The 19,261-nt window shown below is 34.3% G+C and overlaps 1 protein-coding gene across 1 annotated transcript; it reads left to right on the forward strand.

The window, feature by feature from the left end:
• The first annotated feature begins 1,671 nt into the window (after positions 1 to 1,671).
• LOC111886349 (V-type proton ATPase subunit a2) lies at positions 1,672 to 19,011 on the forward strand. Its single transcript, XM_023882581.3, has 19 exons — positions 1,672 to 1,697; positions 2,961 to 3,075; positions 3,614 to 3,658; positions 14,519 to 14,641; positions 14,723 to 14,830; positions 14,927 to 15,034; positions 15,133 to 15,303; positions 15,388 to 15,525; positions 15,619 to 15,726; positions 15,858 to 15,965; positions 16,056 to 16,204; positions 16,317 to 16,470; positions 16,586 to 16,746; positions 16,983 to 17,189; positions 17,294 to 17,477; positions 17,886 to 17,969; positions 18,056 to 18,243; positions 18,403 to 18,462; positions 18,578 to 19,011. Exons 1-19 carry the CDS (start codon positions 1,672 to 1,674, stop codon positions 18,780 to 18,782), a joined length of 2,442 nt encoding a protein of 813 aa, XP_023738349.2. The 3' UTR covers positions 18,783 to 19,011.
• The last annotated feature ends 250 nt before the right edge of the window (positions 19,012 to 19,261 follow it).

A 19,261-nucleotide genomic window follows, 5' to 3' on the forward strand; every position in this document is an offset into this window, starting at 1 on the left:
TATTTTGGGGAACTCACTAAGCTTCGTGCTTACAGTGTTGACTTAAATGTGTTTTAGGTACTCTTGTAGATTCCGGGAAGGCGGAGGCATGATTATACAATTCGTCGGCTTATGATGTCTTGTGGATTTTGGGATACTCTGATATTGTTTTGATAATGATTTAAAATTTTGTGATGACTTGGATTTATGAATAATGTTTGGTGAATTAAAAATGGAAAATATGTTTGAAATCCGAGGTGTTACACAAAATTTGTAGGGTAATGGGATTACGCATGCATTAGGAATTTGTATCGTATTCTTAAATGCTTCCACATATCATCCAAATTAAATGTGAACTTCTTCAAACCTCGTATCTTTGGATTTGGGGTCTCAAATATGAAACTCCATGAAACTGATCGTGTTCTTGGTTTCTTGGAACATAATTTTCCATTTAAATATTTAAAGGTTCAAGTAGGGATAACCCATTTGTACCAAATCCCGATACCATACCAGTACCGTATCAGAATCGACACCGAACTGTATCGAATTTAAAAATATGGGACGGTACCCAATACTTCAAAATCATGAAATTCGAAATCCGATACCGTTGGTACCAGTACTAGTACCGAAAACCAATACCATCCTTGGTACCGGTACCAGTAATGTTAATTCGGTTCGGTACTTGAGATTGAATTTCGATCAAATTCGGTTTTTAGGAAATTGGGAACAGTACCGGTCGATATTGGTTCCACTCCACACTCATCCCTAGGTTCAAGTCGGTGCAAACATAGCGCTAAAAAATTGGAAGCCGATCCTAGACTGGTTCGGTTCCAAAGTATCGACGTGGAAAGGAAAGTTATTATCATTTGGCGGTCACCTCACCCCCATCAGATATGTTCTTGGGTCCCTCTCAATCTACTACATGTCCCTTTTTAAAGCACCACAAGTAATCATTGATGAACTTGAAAACATCAGACATAGATTCTTATGGGATGGGGATGGTGATGGTGATTTAAAAAAAGAAGATTCAATGGGTGGATTGGTTGAAAGTCATCATACCAAAATTAGATGGTGGTTTAGGTATAGGTACCTTACTTGATCAAAACACATCTCTGTTAATAAAATGGCGGTGAGGATTAATGGACAAAAAAGGAAGTTTATAATAAGCCATCATCGAAAGTATTCATAATCTACTCAACAAACCGACATCTTACATTGTGGGAAAAACTTCAAATGGTGTATGGTGCAACATTTCCAAGGTGGTAAAGTCCATTTCCAACCTAAATATAGATAGTAAGGAGATTTTCAATCTTATTCCTAGCTCAGGGGTCAAAATACTATTATGGAAAGATGTTTGGTGTGGTAACTCTTCGTTTCAAACCAAATTCCCCCACTTGTACTCGCTAGATTGGTAAAATGTTACCTATTAGAAGATCACTTATTAAGAAATTCCTTTTCATAGATGTGGAGGTATGAGCTGATATGTGCAGCAAACCTACATGAACTCTTACAAATTTATCACGAAATTGGTAAGTTAAATACGAAGGGCACTTCCAAGTACGATTTCAGCTTCACTTTAAACTCCAAATAGGATTACACTGTCAACAACATGGTGAGGTTATTAGAATCAAAATTGATTTTATTCCAAGGGAAATGTATTTGTTGGTCTAAGACGATTCCTCTAAAAGTTTGATGCTTTATCTGGAGAGCATCATTGGATAGAATCCATGTGGCAGATGCTTTGGCAATAAGGGGAGTTGACACACCTAATAGTATATGCTCATTATTCAACAAGGAGACCGAAACAATTGATCACCTTCTCATTACGTGTGAATACTCTCAGGTGGTGCAAGATTGGATACTTAATTGGTGTGTGGTTCCAAATAGGAGATTCTCATCTGTAAGAGAATTCATTGATTTTGTAGATGCCTGGGGAAATTATCCTAAAAAGATATCTATCCTAAGTATGGTGTTCAATTTTCTTATTTGGAACATCTGGCGAGCTAGGAATGACAAAACTTTCAAGAAAATTGGTGTATCCCCAACAAAAACTGGTGACATTATCATCTCCTTGTCATATGTATGATATAAATACAAATGCAACCTTGGTTGTGGAGTGTTGGTAGATTGGTGTATCTCACCATTCAATCATTTTCCGTCCTATAGTTCATGTTCTTATATCTTTTCAAAAAAGCACGTACCCAGCCGGGCCTTTTTTTGTTCCAACGATTTTCATGTTTTTTGTTCCTATTTTTTCTCTTTCCCCTTTGTATTGTCACTCTTGCCTCATTTAACTTCTTGCTTATGGGTGCCTTTTATGTTATTTGTCGTTACGAAAAAAAAAGTTCCTTGTATACTTTGGGTTACTATTGTATATAAATAGAGCCCGCGGATAACTCTTCACTCGATTATCATTTCTCACGTAATTATTTATGTGCTTAATTTGGTTGTATCTTAAAAGCTGCGTAACAGTAAAAAGATTACAATAAACAATTAAAAGCAACTATAAAATTTCAATGAGTTATGTTATATTGTTATTGTATTTTGCTTATAGAAAGAAATTAATTTGAAACATATTTTGCGCGTCTTCAAAGGATCGGGCTAAACGCCACCGTTTCAAATGGACGCATCAACTTACATCACATACCACCCTACCACAGTCCAAGAGGAACGAAGGTTCGGACGTTCGGGTGCATCCGTAAGATATGCCAATTTACGTCGAATTATAAATCACAACCAGAGATCAAAACAATCAAATATGTTTGCACAACAACAACCTTACTGTTGCCGGAATCTTCTACACAATTGGTGGTGCCGGTGAAACCTCGGCCATCAAATTTTACAACCTCCGGCGTCCGAACGGAGGAAAAACATTAAACACCACATAATCGATCATCTTACCTTCTTAGAATTTGGATTTATTTCGAGTTGAGAGTGATCAATAATTAGATCGAAACGGCCGAAGGAGAACGTCATTCTACGATGGATCTGTTCCGATCAGAGCCAATGCAGTTAACCCGGGTCATCATTCCTGTGGAATCTGCTCATCGAGTTATTTCGTATCTCGGTGAACTCGGCCTTTTTCAGTTTAAAGATGTATGCTTTATTATTATTATAATCTATTTACAACACCAATTTGACATTTATTATGCCTACTTATTCAGAGCACTTGTGATTGTTTCAGTTTCGTTTTCCAAATCGGAGGGAGTTATGAACCTCATCTATCTCGTTATTACACATTATATTTCATCTTTTATTGACTGAATAGTTATAATCTGATCTCATAATTAGGGTTTTCCTACAATTCCTTTTGGTTGATTGATACTTTTGATAATTAGTCGATTGGCATACTACATAATACAAAGTAATTTTTTTTTTCTCTTTTCTGTTCGTTTGTGTTGGGCTTAATAAAGATTATTATAATCATTTACCTGTTTAGAGATCATATCTAGCACAACCAATAAATTGTCAAATGGTTTTCAGAACTGATCAGATAGCTAGACACGAAGACACTTTTAGATTTGTTTCTAGTACTGCTTGCAATATTGTTACCTAATCTACTTTTACAACATTTTACCTATATGTATACTGAACCTATTTTTTCTGATAATCTTTTTCTGTTCTACTTGTGTAGCTGAACATGGAAAAGAGCCCATTCCAGAGAACATATGCTACTCAGGTATGTTCCACATTATCTTTGACCTCACATGTATGTTTTGATGACGTTTGTGTTCATATATTACAATATTGTCTAACAAAACATATATATAAGAGTATAAGTTCCTGCTGCAGTGTCATAGTCCTCATGAGAATTACACACAGTATGTCAAACGAATGAAAGGTCTAAAAAAGCATTAGCACTTGATCTCTAAGGTTATAGTAATAATACACTTACATATGAAAATGAGTCTTATACATGAATTGAAACACACTAGAGCACTTCCTTGGTCCTAAATTTTGTAGATTTGTTTGGTTTGTATACATTTAGATCATAGTTACATAGATCGCACTTGATCGCGATTTATTAGAATATGATAAACGAGATTGACATCTAATGTTTGAGCGAATAAATATAAGTTTATCCGCTCTTGTGCAATTCAAACGATTCCGCTTGACATTATGGATATAAGATTATGTACTCCAATTTCTCTCCGCCGAAGAGCTACTAATCGGTTGGGAGAGTACTTTTTTTGCTACTTCTGCCGATTCCGGAGTCTCTGATACATATGTAGCCCACCAATCGATTCCATCCATTGTCATGACATCGACTTGTGTTGCGGTCCTACAATAAATTCCTTTCTTCATATGCATTGGCGCAAATTGTTCCCATAACATCCTTGATTATTCTTCTTCATCTTCTTCAAGCTTTTTCTCGCCCTGCCAGGTGGCATCCAACTTTTCTAGATAGTATTTATCATAAAATTTTGGACTTAAAGCAAACCCGAAACAATGAAGTCAGAATGGGATTGTCATTTTCTCCCACCTAGCCACAACAATCTTTTCATCTTAGGGTAGTAACTTAAGTATTTATTTTCCCTCATAACATCTTTGATTTCACCTATATGGTCCATTTTTTTCGTAGATTTCTCCCATTTTGGGACCTTCACCATTACAAAACTTAATTAACAAATAAATGGTTTTGTAATAGCCAAAATGTTCTCAGTATCTTCCCAAAACTCATCATCTTTAATCGTATCGACGACATTTGCCCCCAAGTAATCGAGTGTTTTCATCCCCATTTTTGACCCATGCCCGCCAAGAATTGAGAATTATAGTTGTTGCAAGTGCATCTCTACAATCCAATAATCTTCTCAAGAGGATATAATGTGATGCAAGACGTGTCTTTGCAACCTTCAATAGCTCTAACTCTGAGTTTTCTCTAAAAATGATAAGACATGGGTGTGGTTAAGAAAATACTTCACAATAGCCTTACCTTTCTTATATGTGGAGGTTAACTAATGAAACTTGAACACTAAATCTTTAAAAATATGTTTATGTACCTTATCGATCTCCCAGCCCACCACTTTGCAATTAGTCGCGTTATCCGTTAGAGTTTGCAAAACATTGCTTGGTCCAATGCTACCTGGAAAAAACGGTTAATTCTTGTAACAGATTATGCTATTGTTCCGGTAATATGCTATTTTGTTTCATCTTGTGGCATGTAATCTGTTTAATCTTTTGATATTTAATACTTAAGAGGTTTTATAATTTATGTTTTTGGTGTTTGGTAATTTGATATAATTTTGATTTTTATCATACATGTACATGTACAATAATATGTTTCTAAAAAATGGTTTACATTTGGGTACGCTGTACTGGACTTCATAGTACACCGTACCGGTTCATACCCTTCCGTACCCAATACGTCCAATCTAGTAAACCTTGTACCCGTTCCTCGTTCTTGTATCGGAGCGATCCGTGAATTAGATAACTATGAGCCCAACTTCCCCTTTCCATCAATGACCAATATAATCAATTGAGCATATTCCAAAAAAATTACTTTCATTGAATTTCTCAGTTGAGAAGTAAAAGGAAGAGTTTTGTTCACTTGTTTGATGTCATGCTTTTGGTGACTTCTGTTGTTGTTTCGTTGTGACTTCATAGGATGTGGAATGCATTCCTATGATCTAATACCATGCGAGCAATGTAAGCAGAAAGAATGATGCCCAAACGAACGAAAGGAATGAGTGGTTGATAACAACTAATACGAAACACAAAGAACAAAAAGATAACTCCAAAATGTATCTTTCTTGTTAAACTTCAAAACAATCCAAAAACAAAGGAAAATTATTACTTGTAGAAGAAGATAAAACTTTTTTCCATAATGCTAGTAAATCAAAATTGATTACAGTAAACTCTCTAATCATTTATCTAAACTAACCATAAATAAAAAAAGATTTAGAAAATCACCAACAACAACAAAACGCCATTTTGAACCTTGAACAACCTCGTTTCTCATAATTTTTGAGTTTCGTCCAATTTGGAGACATTAAAATCATTTCGGCAAATATATCATATATTTGTACCTTGTTAAAATCAAGCTTATAATCCAACTAGTAATGACATCATCAATATTTGTACCCTCTTATGCTAATATGTCATATATGTATCCCTTACATCAAAAAATGCTCTCTATCTTTTCTTCTATAGATCAAATGATGTCGGACTCTATTTATGATAACAAAGGAAACAATTGTCCTAAAACTATAGCTGAAAATTAAGAAAGGAGATCTCTCAGATTAGGAAACGAAAAAACTTATTTGAAGTCATATTTTTGCCAAAAAATTTCGGATCTCAAAACAAGTCAACCAAGTCAATTGTTCTTACATTTTTTTTTGAAACGTCAATGATATTATAAAGGCAACACCTCAAAAGCAAGTAGCTAATAGAGGCCCCAAACCAGAGTACATAAAAACAGATAAATCAGTAAATGAATTACAATTACATCAAAATAAAAGGTGAGGCTATCCAATCCTCCCAACTATAGAAATCACCATTGCCCCTATTTTTTATCCAGATAAACACCATAGATTTAATGTTCTCGACTACTTTGCGCGGGTTAGAAAATCTCGCCTGAAACAACCGTTCGTTTCTGTTTTTCCAAAGCATCCAAATCAGACCATGACAAATAGCAATGAATTGCTTTCGTGTTTTAGGATTATTTCCCCATTTAGCCACAAAGTCCACAATATCCACCACGTCGTTTGCTTCAATCGGATTAATCACGCACCACCTAAAAATCATCCCATGCACCATTACCGAAAATTGGCGGCTACCAGTGCATGATCCACATAGAGTCGAGTCAAGATTAAGACCTCTGTGATATAGTGCCATCGCAGAGGGAATCCATCCTTGCATAGCTCTCCATACAAAGCATGTTACCTTTATGGAGACTATCTTGCTCCATTTGATTGTTACATGCTGATGTTGATTGGTGATAGGGAGCGTTTCATCTATCTTTTGCCATAGCATATGCACCTTATAATTTACATCAGGGCATAGTTTGCATTTAATCTCATCTAGACCAGGTTGTAACCGAATAGGTGTGATGTCATTTGTTAAATTCTCCAACTCAATAGTTAAGCCTACCTTTGTTAGACAATAACTCCAATTCCAATTGATTCCATCTGCAAGTATCCAGATGCTAACCTTACACCATTTCTTAGTTTCAAGAGCATAAAGTGAAAGGAATGCAGTCTTTAATTTACAGGTTCCAATCCAAAAATCATGCCAAAATTGGGTATTGTCCCCTGACTTGATCACCTGCTGAAATATATCATCAAAACTAAGACGCAACCTTTCAATGTTGTTCTTAGTCCCCGATATGTTGTTCCATACACCGGATATTTGTTTTGTTGACAAGTGCTCAACCGATTTATTAGATAAATTATGAATTCCTAGTCCACCATTCTCTTTAGATGCTATAACTTTCTCCCATGACACCCAATGTATCTTCTTCTTTTCTTCGTTTCCACCCCACAAGAATTTCCTTTTCGGCTTTTCTAGAGTCTCAATAACCCCAACATGTGCTTTAAAAAGTGACAGATAATATGTTGGGAGATTCCCCAACACAGCTTTGATGAGTGTTAAACGCGCTCTAAATAAGAGTTTTTGCTTTCCATTTGGAAAGTTTTGCTCGAAATTTCTGAATTATGGGGACCAGTACTTTCTGAGATTCAAATTTGCACCAAATGGCACACCAAGGTAAGTGAATGGAAAGGATTCAACTTCACACCCCAGGAGACCGGCCCATTGTGTGATTTCAGAAGTGGGAGCCCCAATGCCAAAAACTTTGGATTTATTGAAGTTCACCTTAAGGCCAGACGAAACTTGAAAACATTTGAGTATACTTGCAAGGTTTTTAAGGCTGGAATGACACCATTCCCCAATGAATAAAGCGTCATTCCCCAACGCCACATTGAGTCCCTCCATTGCAATAATAAACAAAACAAGCGATAATGGGTCGCCTTGCCTAACACCTTTAGTGATCTTGAACTCTTTGGTTGGGGTACCATTTATCAATACAGAAGCACGAGCTGATGACAGACATCCAGAAACCCAGTATCTCTGTTTGTTCCCAAAACCCATTTGGGCGAGAACCGAATCTAAGTACTCCCAATTAATCGAGTCGAAGGCTTTCTCAAAATCAACCTTGAATAAAAGGACTTTTTTCTTAATACTTTTCGCCCAAGAACATATTTCGTTAATGATTAGAGGGCCATCCAAAATATTCCTTCCTTTGACATACGCAGATTGTACTTCACCAATGACACTTCAAATCACCTTCTTTATTCTCGTTGGTAGAACCTTGGTTTTTATCTTGTAAAAACACCCTATCAGACTAGTCTGACTGATAGGGCGATATTCTGATAGAATAGTAGGGTCTTTTATTTTTGGAGCAAGTTTTATGAATGATGAGTTACAACATGAGGCAAGTGAACCCAGATCTTCAAAGTGACGCATGACATTCATCACATCATCATTCTATAGTTTTTATGAACTTAAAAGTTTGCTCGGGCCAAGTGCTTTGTCTCCACAAAAAGCCAAAACAGTCGCCTTAACTTCAGATACGGAGAATGGAGCTTCAAGATGTATGGTGTCCATCATCGATAGAGACTTGAAGTTTGTGTTGATAAATTTAGGCCTTGACTTCCATCTCTCCTTGAACTTCAACTGAAAGAAATTGTAAGTTTCATTTTTAATGTCACTGACATCAGTTGACCATCGACCATTGATTGTGAGACCAATGATTTGGTTCTTCCGTTTGTTGTTAACATGACCATGAAAGAAAGAAGGTTGTGTTTTCGTCTCCATCCACCACCCATTTCAATCAGGCCTTCTGTTTAAGATCTAATGCTGCCATACGTTCGAGTTCCGAAATCCTTTTGAGGCCATTGCATTGAATCAATAGTTGTTTTCTGACAGGGTATGCGTTTCAGCCACATTTTCTAAGTCTTTGATCGTTACTTATAAATTTGTGAGTTCCTTGGCTTCTTTTTTATGTTCACTTCTACGCCATTTCTTGATCTCTTCTTTTACATGCTTAAGTTTTGCAGCCAGGTAAACTTCCACCCGACCATAGCCACTAAAACCAATCCATGCATTACTTAAAATTTGATCAATTCCATCCACCGTGAGCCAAGAATTTAAAAACTTAAACGATGGAGGACCAAAATCATTGGAAATCGAAAACATAGTAAAGGGAAGTGATCTGATAAGTACCTGGGGTGAGCAGTGGCAGTAAGCGATGGGAAATATGATAGGAAAGAAGAGCAAGCAAGAAATCTATCAATTTTGCTTAAATTTGCGTCGACACGGCTCTTATAAGTATAACGATTACCAACCATATTGAAATCGATAATGCCTGCGTCAGGTATGAGTTTGTTAAAACTGAAGCAATATATGGAAAAAATTATGTAGTGTCGATGCTTTAAAACATGTGTCTTTCGAAAGTAACTAGTATCCTAAATTGAAATCAACCCACCAGATCTACCATCAGAATGGACCCCTTCACAGTCCATATCAATATCTCCCCAACATCCATGAATATCTATTTTAGAGTAATCTGTAAGTTGCATTTCCTGTAAACCCAAGAAATTTATTTTATGGAGCACCTTCAAACTTCTCATCCACTTTATCAAATGGGGCGGGACGAAATCGAGACCAATCATCTGTTTATTCAACTACACCAATCTTCTAAGTCTTACCATCCGCCATTTCCGTTCAGACGTAAGAACGCCAAGCTTTCCCATTGAATAGTCGCGTCTTGTAAACAATTTATTGAACGAAGATACAATTCTGCCAAAACGTCCGACGATAACGTTAAAGTTCTCTTCCCACAGACACAAAGAAAGCCCTAAAATTTTAAGCCATGCAGTTCTTTCATATGGGATTTTGTGTTGATCCGCTCTAACTAATTGTTAGAACCAATCTCTCCATTTAGTATTATCATTGAGAAACTCCAAAGCTTTAGCAGAGCTATCAAAGTGAAGAGCTATGTTGAGACCTCCAAGATACTTTGTGCCTTGGTTCACTAGTAGTGATGTCGGTAGGTTTCCCATATGATCGAAGCTATGAGCTTCACCAATCAACACTGACTTCTTTAACCAATCTCATGATTGTTGCTGAGTTTATAGTTATTGGCGACATTTGAACACTATTTCCTCTTCCAGAGGCGACCTGCACGAAAGATCTACTATCCCTGATACCCGACTGTGGTGGGGGTGGAGCCCTTGACGATATTGCGATTTGGACGTGTCTGTTGCAGAGTCGGCGACTTCCTTGGATGTCGGGATAGGTTGATAATGAAAGGTCTCTCGTTCAACATGGTTCCTTGTAGTTTGTTTTCCATTTCTTTCTCGTCTTCCACTCCTTGAACCTTACAAAGGCAAAGTTCATTTCCTTGCTATCTCTTTTACCCCTATATAAACATCTGCCACCTACCATATTCTGAGAAGAGTGACCAGAGCTCCGATTTCTTTGTTCCTCCATGAAACCCTGCTACATAGATGTTGGTTAAGTGACTTATCTGGCCACCGTTTGTTGTTTGTTGTTTGTTTTCTCCGGCGAACTTCCTTCCACTCCAGCCATGACTAGAATCTAGTTATTGCTTCAAAAAAATATGATTTTATCTCTTTGGCTGCAGCCTGTTGTTACATGTTATTGCTACTTTATTAGCAACCTAATCAATTCAATTTTTGTTACTTGATTATTGTTATTCTATTAGAAACTCCACCTTCTATTAAATAAGTTATGATCCATAATTAACATTTACATTTTTAAGATTATAAAAAATACGTTCAATCCAAAACAAATTGAACTTCTATTATTTTCATTATTTCTTATTTTTTAGAACTATAATAGAATCTTGAAAGAAAATATACCAAAACTGATTTCTATTTGTAGATAAAGTTATAAATTTAGATGTGTCTTTTTTTTCAATAAAAATAAAATCTAACCTAATCTTTGGTGCCAAACCTAGCAAAACCCTAACCACCGTGTTTTGCATCCATGGTCGCCTTTGAGATTCACTGTCTCACTTTCACTTTCAAAGTCACGGATCATCTTTTGACTTCCCATGAAGATCCGATTGAACCTTGGAAGAAGCTTGATTCGCTTGTCTAACTATGCTGATTATTCTCAAGAAAGGCCTTGTAATCCAAATAGCCGCTAACAACTGTATATTAGCTGGGCAGACCTTTAGTTTATATAACAACTTACTTGGGCCCATGGGCCCAATAGACAGCCCCACAATCAACCCTTGGCAGCTCATGTCATACACTCTTAGGTCCAAGTTAATTTGAAAGCAAGACAAAAACAAAAAAACGAAATTTTTATTAATATATAAAATAAAATCTTAAGAAAATTGTAAATCAAACAAGAAAAACGAAAATTTTATTTTATTATTCACGTCTAGGATTACGTCCTGGATCATTGGATGGGATTCCAAAGATGAAGCGAGAATCAAAGAATATTACTACTGTGTAAACAAAAAGTTTGAGAGTAAGCATTACACAACTTCCAAGATCATTTTTTGAAAAAGAAAAACGAAAAAAGATAATAGATACTCCATTTTAACAATCATGTATTAAAGCCAGTACAACTGTTAGCTTGACAATTTAAAATGAAAAAATAGTTGAACCAAATCGTTTTGAAAAACGCACCGTTTGGTTTTTGCGTTTAAAAAGACTAAATTTTTTTTAGGTTCGGTCTGGTATTTGATATGAAAAAATAAATGAAATAGAAGTGAAGCGGAATGTCCAAGCCACATCCTTTCATGTATAAATTTAATTAATAGGTATTTTAGAATTAAAATAAATAATTTGTCTTACAGTTTTTTTTGACAAATATTACAATGAAATATGAACTTTTAATTGTAGGCTTAGAAATATGAACCAAATTTTTTTGAAACATTCACATAAACTTAACATAAGACTATTTCTTAAAAACTTACAACTTCTGCTACAATTTTTCCTTAATTAAATATGATAACCTTATTAGTATTATATATATATATATATATATATATATATATATATATATATATATATATATATATAATTGGATTTTTGGGGAAAAAAGTATATTAAGATATTTTGAAACTAGGTGGTGGAAGATCGGAGGAAACGTCTATTAAGAAGACAATCAAAAACTTTTGTAGTTAGGCGAAGGGGTATGATCACATCCAACCTACTCAAAAAGTGACACCACATCAGCGCCACATCACCTCTACTATAAACCCACTAACCCTTGGAAATGGTTACAACTCCACATCATTTTTGTTTTTTTTTTTTTTTTTTTTTACATTATTAGATTAAATTTAAAAAATAATTCAAATAAAAACACATTAAATTTAAAACATTAACTTAAACCACATTGCATTAATTTTAAAACACACATATTAAAATCCTAACATACTTAAAAACATAAAAAAATAGAAATCCTAAATTACTTATTTATCCTAGATTACTTAAAAAAACATAAAACACACCAACTAAAACATAAATATTATAACCTACTTTCCATATTTATTGTGGACTTGTTGTTGGATTTTGAGAAATATCGCGAGATTTTCTGGGTCGAGATCGGGTATAGACTTTGTGTTTATGATTTGAAGATCGGTAAGAGCGATTTTTTGGCGACGAGATTCCTCCGTTGATTCGTATTTTCTTTCTAGAAAACTTAAAGTTTTGTCTTTAGATTCCACAAGCCCGTCGTCGCTAGTTACGGTGGTCGACGAAGTTGGACTTCCGGTGGACCCTCTCCATTGGCAACATCGATGTCATCATTGAGGTCTAGCCCAAAACCCGCATCCGAATCAGAAGTTCTTGGTCTTTTGTTGGAGCCGGTGGTCGAGTTCAAATGTGATGTCTCCGGATTAAGGACCCATTTTGGACCGTTACGACAAACTTCTCACGCTTTTTGGTGACCAAATGGTTTACCATTGTTGGTAACTTTGAGTTGGTAGTATGCGGTTGATAAAATGTTGAAATCATTGGAACCAGTTTTATGTATATTTTTTAGATTTTCAAATATGTCGTTAAACTTTGTGCAAATCGCACGAAGATCACGCCTTTTTCCGTTGACCGCGTTGCACGACCGATCCGTTTTCCTTCCAAGTAGCGTGTGAAAGTGATCCAAAACAGGATTCCAAAAACTTTCTCCAGATTGCACGTTGCCTCTTCTCGAGTCACAGGATATGAAAATTCAAGCTTTTGCTAAAGTTTCTTCCTCTTCTTCGTTCCAAGTCGTTGCATTCTTTTTCCCTTTTGCTTTTGGTTGCCTTCTTCAAGATGGTTGTGGTGTTTCTTGGACCAGTTCATCGTCGTTGTCGAGGTTAAGGGTTTGGGATTGAGATAATAGGACTTGAGATGATTGTGTTTTGAATTATGGAGAAGCTTCTTGTTGAAAACCTTGGAATTGGGAAATGAATTGAGGTTGAGTAAATTGTTGTTGTGGTCGTTGTTGTTGGAAGAATTGTGGGTTGTATGGAAGGTTAGTGAATAAAGGTTGTTGGATTGGAGAGTTCAACAATTGCATATATGTTTGATAATCACTTGGAGTGTTTGGAATGGGTGGGGTATTTTGGTTTGGATCCATTTTTTTGAAGGAAAAAGAAAGTAGGAGAATTTTTTTGATTTACAAGTGTAAAATGAAGATTTTAAGTGTAGTATATATATATATATATATATATATATATATATATATATATATATATATATATATATGGAAGTTTATTTGGAAAACAAAAAAACCCTAAAAATTATAAAAATGCATAAAAAATACTTAGAGCTTACAAAACTTTTATTTATTTATTTTTTTTAAATCGCAGGTTTTTTAATAAATTCGCTGAAAAAAAAAATAAAAAATCAACTTTTTTTAAAATTTTTTTTTTAAATTTCAAAAAAAAAAATCAACGAATTTATTTAAAAACTTTTGGATTTTTTTATAAAAAATCCAAAAAAAAGTTTTGTGATCTCTAAGTATATTTTTTTTTATGCATTTTTATGACTTTTAGGGTTTTTTGTTTTCCATAGAATCTAAACCTATATATATATATATATATATATATATATATATATATATATATATATATATATATATATATATATATATATATATATATATAATATGTTATTTAAATTTAAAAATTAATTTTTTTTGGTAAACTCCTAAACGGTCGAAAAAATACCTGTTTGACTCTCTCTCTCATTCTATTGGCCGGCTTCGTCCGTGGTAGAGGTTAGGCCACAATGCACCTACGCACACCTGGGGGCGGTGTTTGCGTGTAGATGATCTTGCCACATCACCCCTACACATAGAAAAAGGTCACCATACCGCAAAGCCTTAATTTAAAAAGCGAACAGAAAGGGAATCGAACTTGCGCAGTTCATAAACGATTGTCACATGTTAGGTTTAAAACAAAATTAAGATTAACTGTATATATGAAATATATATTCATTTCTTTTTCAAATATTAATTTTTAGATAATAAATCTTTTTCCATGCTTAATCCATCACATTTAACAAATTCCATGTAGATTAAAAGGTGTGAGGAGATGGCACGCAAGCTTCGCTTTTTCAAGGATCAAATGTTTAAAGCCGGTCTTACGCCGTCAACAAAGTCAACACATGTCTCAGAAATCAGTCTAGATGAGCTCGAAGTAAAACAATACTAATTAAAATCCATTTACTTGTTAATTACTTATTATCATATCATAACTTATTCAAGTGTCAACTATTAGGTCAAACTTGGAGAACAAGAACTCGAGCTCATCGAGATGAATGCAAACTCTGAAAAGCTACAACGTGCTCATAACGAACTTCTAGAATATAAACTTGTCTTGAAGAAGGTAAGAATGGAATGTAATTACTCATTCCACTCCTCCAGATATGTATATGTTTTCAGGTTTATAAAAATCAGGGAATATTCTTCCTTTCTGTTTTAGGCTGGTGAGGTTTTTAATTCTGCTCAAAGGAGTGCTACAGCTCAGCAAAGAGAACATGAACATCGACGTGTAGAAAGATCACTCGATAGCCCTCTGTTATTAGAACAAGTACTCATTTACTATTAACTTCTCACTGGAATCGGAATTCAATTCCATTCCAATCCCACTTTGTGATTACACTCTCTTTTTTTTTTTCTTTCTTTAAGGAAATAACAGATCTTTCAAAGCAAGTGAAGCTGGGGTATGTGAGTGGTCTTATCCAAAGAGATAAATCAATGGCTTTTGAAAGGATCTTGTTTCGTGCAACAAGAGGCAATGTTTTCTTAAAGCAATATTCCATTGAACAGCCTGTTATTGATCCTGTTTCTGAACAAAAGGTAATTCATTTACAAAAAAAAAAAAAAAAAAAAAAAAAAAAGTAAATTGGGATTTGAAAAATGTTTTGTTTTCACTTTCGAAAGGTGGAGAAAAACGTGTTCATTGTATTCCATTCTGGAGAAAGGGCTAAGAACAAGGTGTTGAAAATATGTGATGCATTTGGAGCAAACCGTTATCCGTTTACTGATGACATAGGAAAACAACAGCAGATGGTTACAGAGGTATATGGTTATTTTGGTTATGGATTTAATGTAATTGATTAGATTTATTTATTTATATATGTTTGTATTATTGATTTAAATTTAAATTTCTAGGTGACTGGGAAGCTTTCTGAGCTAAAAACAACTATTGATGTTGGAAAACATCACTGGAGACACGTGGTACATGCTATTAGTCATCAATATGAACAGTGGAACAATCTGGTAAGTTTCAATTTCATCAGTCTAAATTTGTGATTAAATCCAAATATATGTCCACTAATTTAACAGTAATCTTGTAGTATTTTGTTTAATCACTAATCACTTTTCAAACTTTTGTTTTTACTTAATGCAAGGTCAAGAAAGAGAAATCAATTTACTACACTTTGAATATGCTTTGTTTTGATGTGACCAAAAAGTGTCTTGTGGCAGAAGGGTGGTGTCCTGTTTTTGCTACAAGTCAGGTATATTATGTAATCAATCTCCATGAAGCTAGAGTTTCTCATTAATATAATGATTTAAATGCTTTCAATCTTTATGTTTTTTTATTTTAGATCCAGAAGGCATTGACGAAAGCAACTGTCGATAGTAACTCACAAATAGGCGCCATATTTGAGATTCTGACTTCTAAGGAATCACCACCAACGTATTTTCGCACAAATAAATTTACTAATTCATTTCAAGAGATTGTAAATGCTTATGGGTAACATTTTGTTTTCTTTTCTACACTATTTTGAGTTTGTTTATTGTGTGAATACAATGTTATAACAACACAAAAGTTCTTATTATTATTTTTTTTTTTTTACTGTTTTTAGGGTGGCAAAGTATCAAGAAGCAAATCCTGGTGTATACACAGTCGTTACTTTTCCATTCCTATTTGCTGTAATGTTTGGAGATTGGGGCCATGGTATATGCTTATTTCTTGCAACAATGTATCTTATTCTAAGAGAAAAAACATACTCCAGTCAGGTATTTTTGTTCTTGCTTTTCTATGCTAATTTAATAAAAAAGGAAAAAACTATACCTTCCTCGCTTTATGAATATACTAAGGTGATTGAATTTTGTTTTATTTTATGGGTAACAGAAACTAGGAGATATCATGGAAATGGCATTTGGTGGTCGTTATGTTATCATAATGATGTCAATTTTCTCGATTTACGCGGGATTTATATATAACGAGTTCTTTTCTGTCCCGTATGAGTTATTTGGGCAGTCCGCGTATGCCTGCCGTGATCCTTCCTGCAGGTTTGTACTTAGGCTGTGTTTGACAGACTAGTTGAAAAGCTAGCTTTTAGCTAAAACGTCAATTTATTTTTTTTTATTTTTTTTTTCAAATGTAAAATGACATAAAAGGAATTTGAGATATATAATTAAAACATAATTAAACAAAGAATCTTTTTATTTTTATAATTCTAAAGCAATGAAGTGAACCATTTCATTGCTTCCCTGATTTCATTATAAACTCAAAAACTTTACTGCAGAGATGCAACTACTATAGGATTGATCAAGGTACGAGAGACTTACCCATTTGGTGTAGATCCTATTTGGCATGGAACCCGAAGTGAATTACCATTTCTCAACTCCCTCAAAATGAAAATGTCGATTTTACTCGGAGTCGCTCAAATGAACCTTGGAATCATTTTAAGTTATTTTAACGCAAAGTTTTTTCGAAACGACATCGACACCTGGTAAAAAATATAAATTGTAGTTTTTATCCCACTTACATCAGTCTCAGTCCAAACACAAACACAGTATAATCTGTCATGTCATGTCATGTTATGTCTTGTTCCAGGTACCAGTTTGTCCCCCAGATGATATTTCTCAACAGTTTATTTGGCTACCTTTCTGTATTAATTATTTTGAAATGGTGCACGGGTTCACAAGCTGATTTATACCATATAATGATATACATGTTCCTCAGTCCCATGGATGATTTAGAAGATAATGAGCTTTTTATCGGCCAGAAATATCTCCAGGTTTCATTTACTCAGACATAAAAATTCACTAATTTAATTACATATTTAACCATCACTGCTATATCGATACACTTCACAAATGAATTGTATGCTTTTTGCCTTTCAAACTTTGGCCACAACATTTATATATATCGACAGGTTTAGTCCTTTTGTAGAAAATATATTTTAAAAAAAAAAAAAAAAACTGTCAATGTAATTTACAGAAAAGGTCAATGTGCAGATTTCTTTTTACAGAAACGGTCCATGTGTTTAAGACTTTTGTATGTTGGCAGGTTTGGTCTCTGTATAGAAAATAATTTACAAAAACTGCCCTTGTAATTTACATAAAATTTACAGATTATGACCCCATAATATCACCCTAGTTTTACTCTAAAAAGAATTGTAATTGTTTAATTACTCTTGTGTCAGTTACTACTGCTATTTATGGCACTGGTTGCTGTACCATGGATGCTAATTCCAAAGCCATTTCTTTTGAAGAAACAACATGAGGAAGTAAGTACACACAAAATTGATATCTTCTTATTAATAAATTTTTTTTTTTTTAAAAACTAATTACTGTAATGTTACATTGTTTTTAGAGACACCGAGGTGGGGCCTACCAACCACTTCACAGCTATGATGAAAATCTTGAACAAGAGAGGAATAATGGGCGACGTGAGGAGTTTGAATTTAGTGAAGTTTTGGTGCATCAACTAATACATACAATTGAGTTTGTTCTTGGTTCAGTATCCAACACTGCTTCCTACCTTCGTCTATGGGCTCTAAGGTAACTTACAAACTTCTTCAAAGTTTAAAAATGTTTATAAAATGAAAAAAAAAAAAGATGGATCAGAACACCATTATAATTTACCTTTCATATATTTTGTCATTGTTTCTAGTTTCTACAACTGAATCATAATTAATATTTAATCTTATTTATTTTCAGTCTAGCACATTCGGAGCTTTCGAGTGTATTTTACGAGAAGGTTTTAGTTCTTTCCTGGGGGTAAGTTACCATATTGCCCTCATGATTCATGATCTAATTAAACAATAATTCTTTCAACTCGATCATACTAATTAATTGATGTGTCAACTAAAATAATAATATTCTCTGACTACAGATACAACAGTGTGACGATATTTATAATTGGTATTATCGTATTTATTTTTGCAACTGTGGGTGTGTTGCTAGTAATGGAAACCCTCAGTGCTTTCCTGCATGCCTTGAGGCTTCATTGGGTTGAATTCCAAAACAAATTCTACCAAGGAGATGGTTACAAGTTCTACCCCTTTTCATTTGCTTTAATTAGTGACAACGAAGAATAATAACGGCATACATGCAAACAGCCTATTATGAAGATGTTGTTGCTACTATAAGTGACAGAAGGTTGATTTTCCCTCTGGTGACTCTATTACCTTTTCTTTTTTATTTCTAGGACTTGATGCAAAAAATAGCAAGGTACTTTCCATTCCTTTTATTATAGCAATTGTATTCTCATTTATTCTTTTTACAACACGTTGTGCTTTGTTATGATTTATTATTACCACATTTTATTTTCAGAAATCTATAATTAGTAGACTGCTGATTTGAATTATGATTACGTGACGCAAGTTAACAGGTTTTCTTGTCATTGTCCACATATAATATATTGATGGAAACAAATTTTAGTTTATAAAAATACTAGGGTATAACTCGTGGGAACCACGATTACAAAATAAAATCAATTTTGATGGTTAAACCCCATGTAATATACGATTGATAAATTAATAACATTGATAGTATAATAGATTACCCTCCAAGAATG

The sequence above is a fragment of the Lactuca sativa genome, chromosome 4 (assembly GCF_002870075.4).
Source record: "Lactuca sativa cultivar Salinas chromosome 4, Lsat_Salinas_v11, whole genome shotgun sequence".
Lineage (NCBI taxonomy): Eukaryota > Viridiplantae > Streptophyta > Magnoliopsida > Asterales > Asteraceae > Lactuca > Lactuca sativa.

Bases quoted from the DNA above. Each gene is read 5' to 3' on its own strand.
- LOC111886349 (XM_023882581.3), top strand. From the start codon at position 1,672: ATGCTTTATCTGGAGAGCATCATTGG. The intron at 3,659-14,518 runs GTATGTTCCACA...AATTCCATGTAG, and splicing joins AGAGAACATATGCTACTCAG to ATTAAAAGGTGTGAGGAGAT. The intron at 15,304-15,387 runs GTAATTCATTTA...CACTTTCGAAAG, and splicing joins ATCCTGTTTCTGAACAAAAG to GTGGAGAAAAACGTGTTCAT.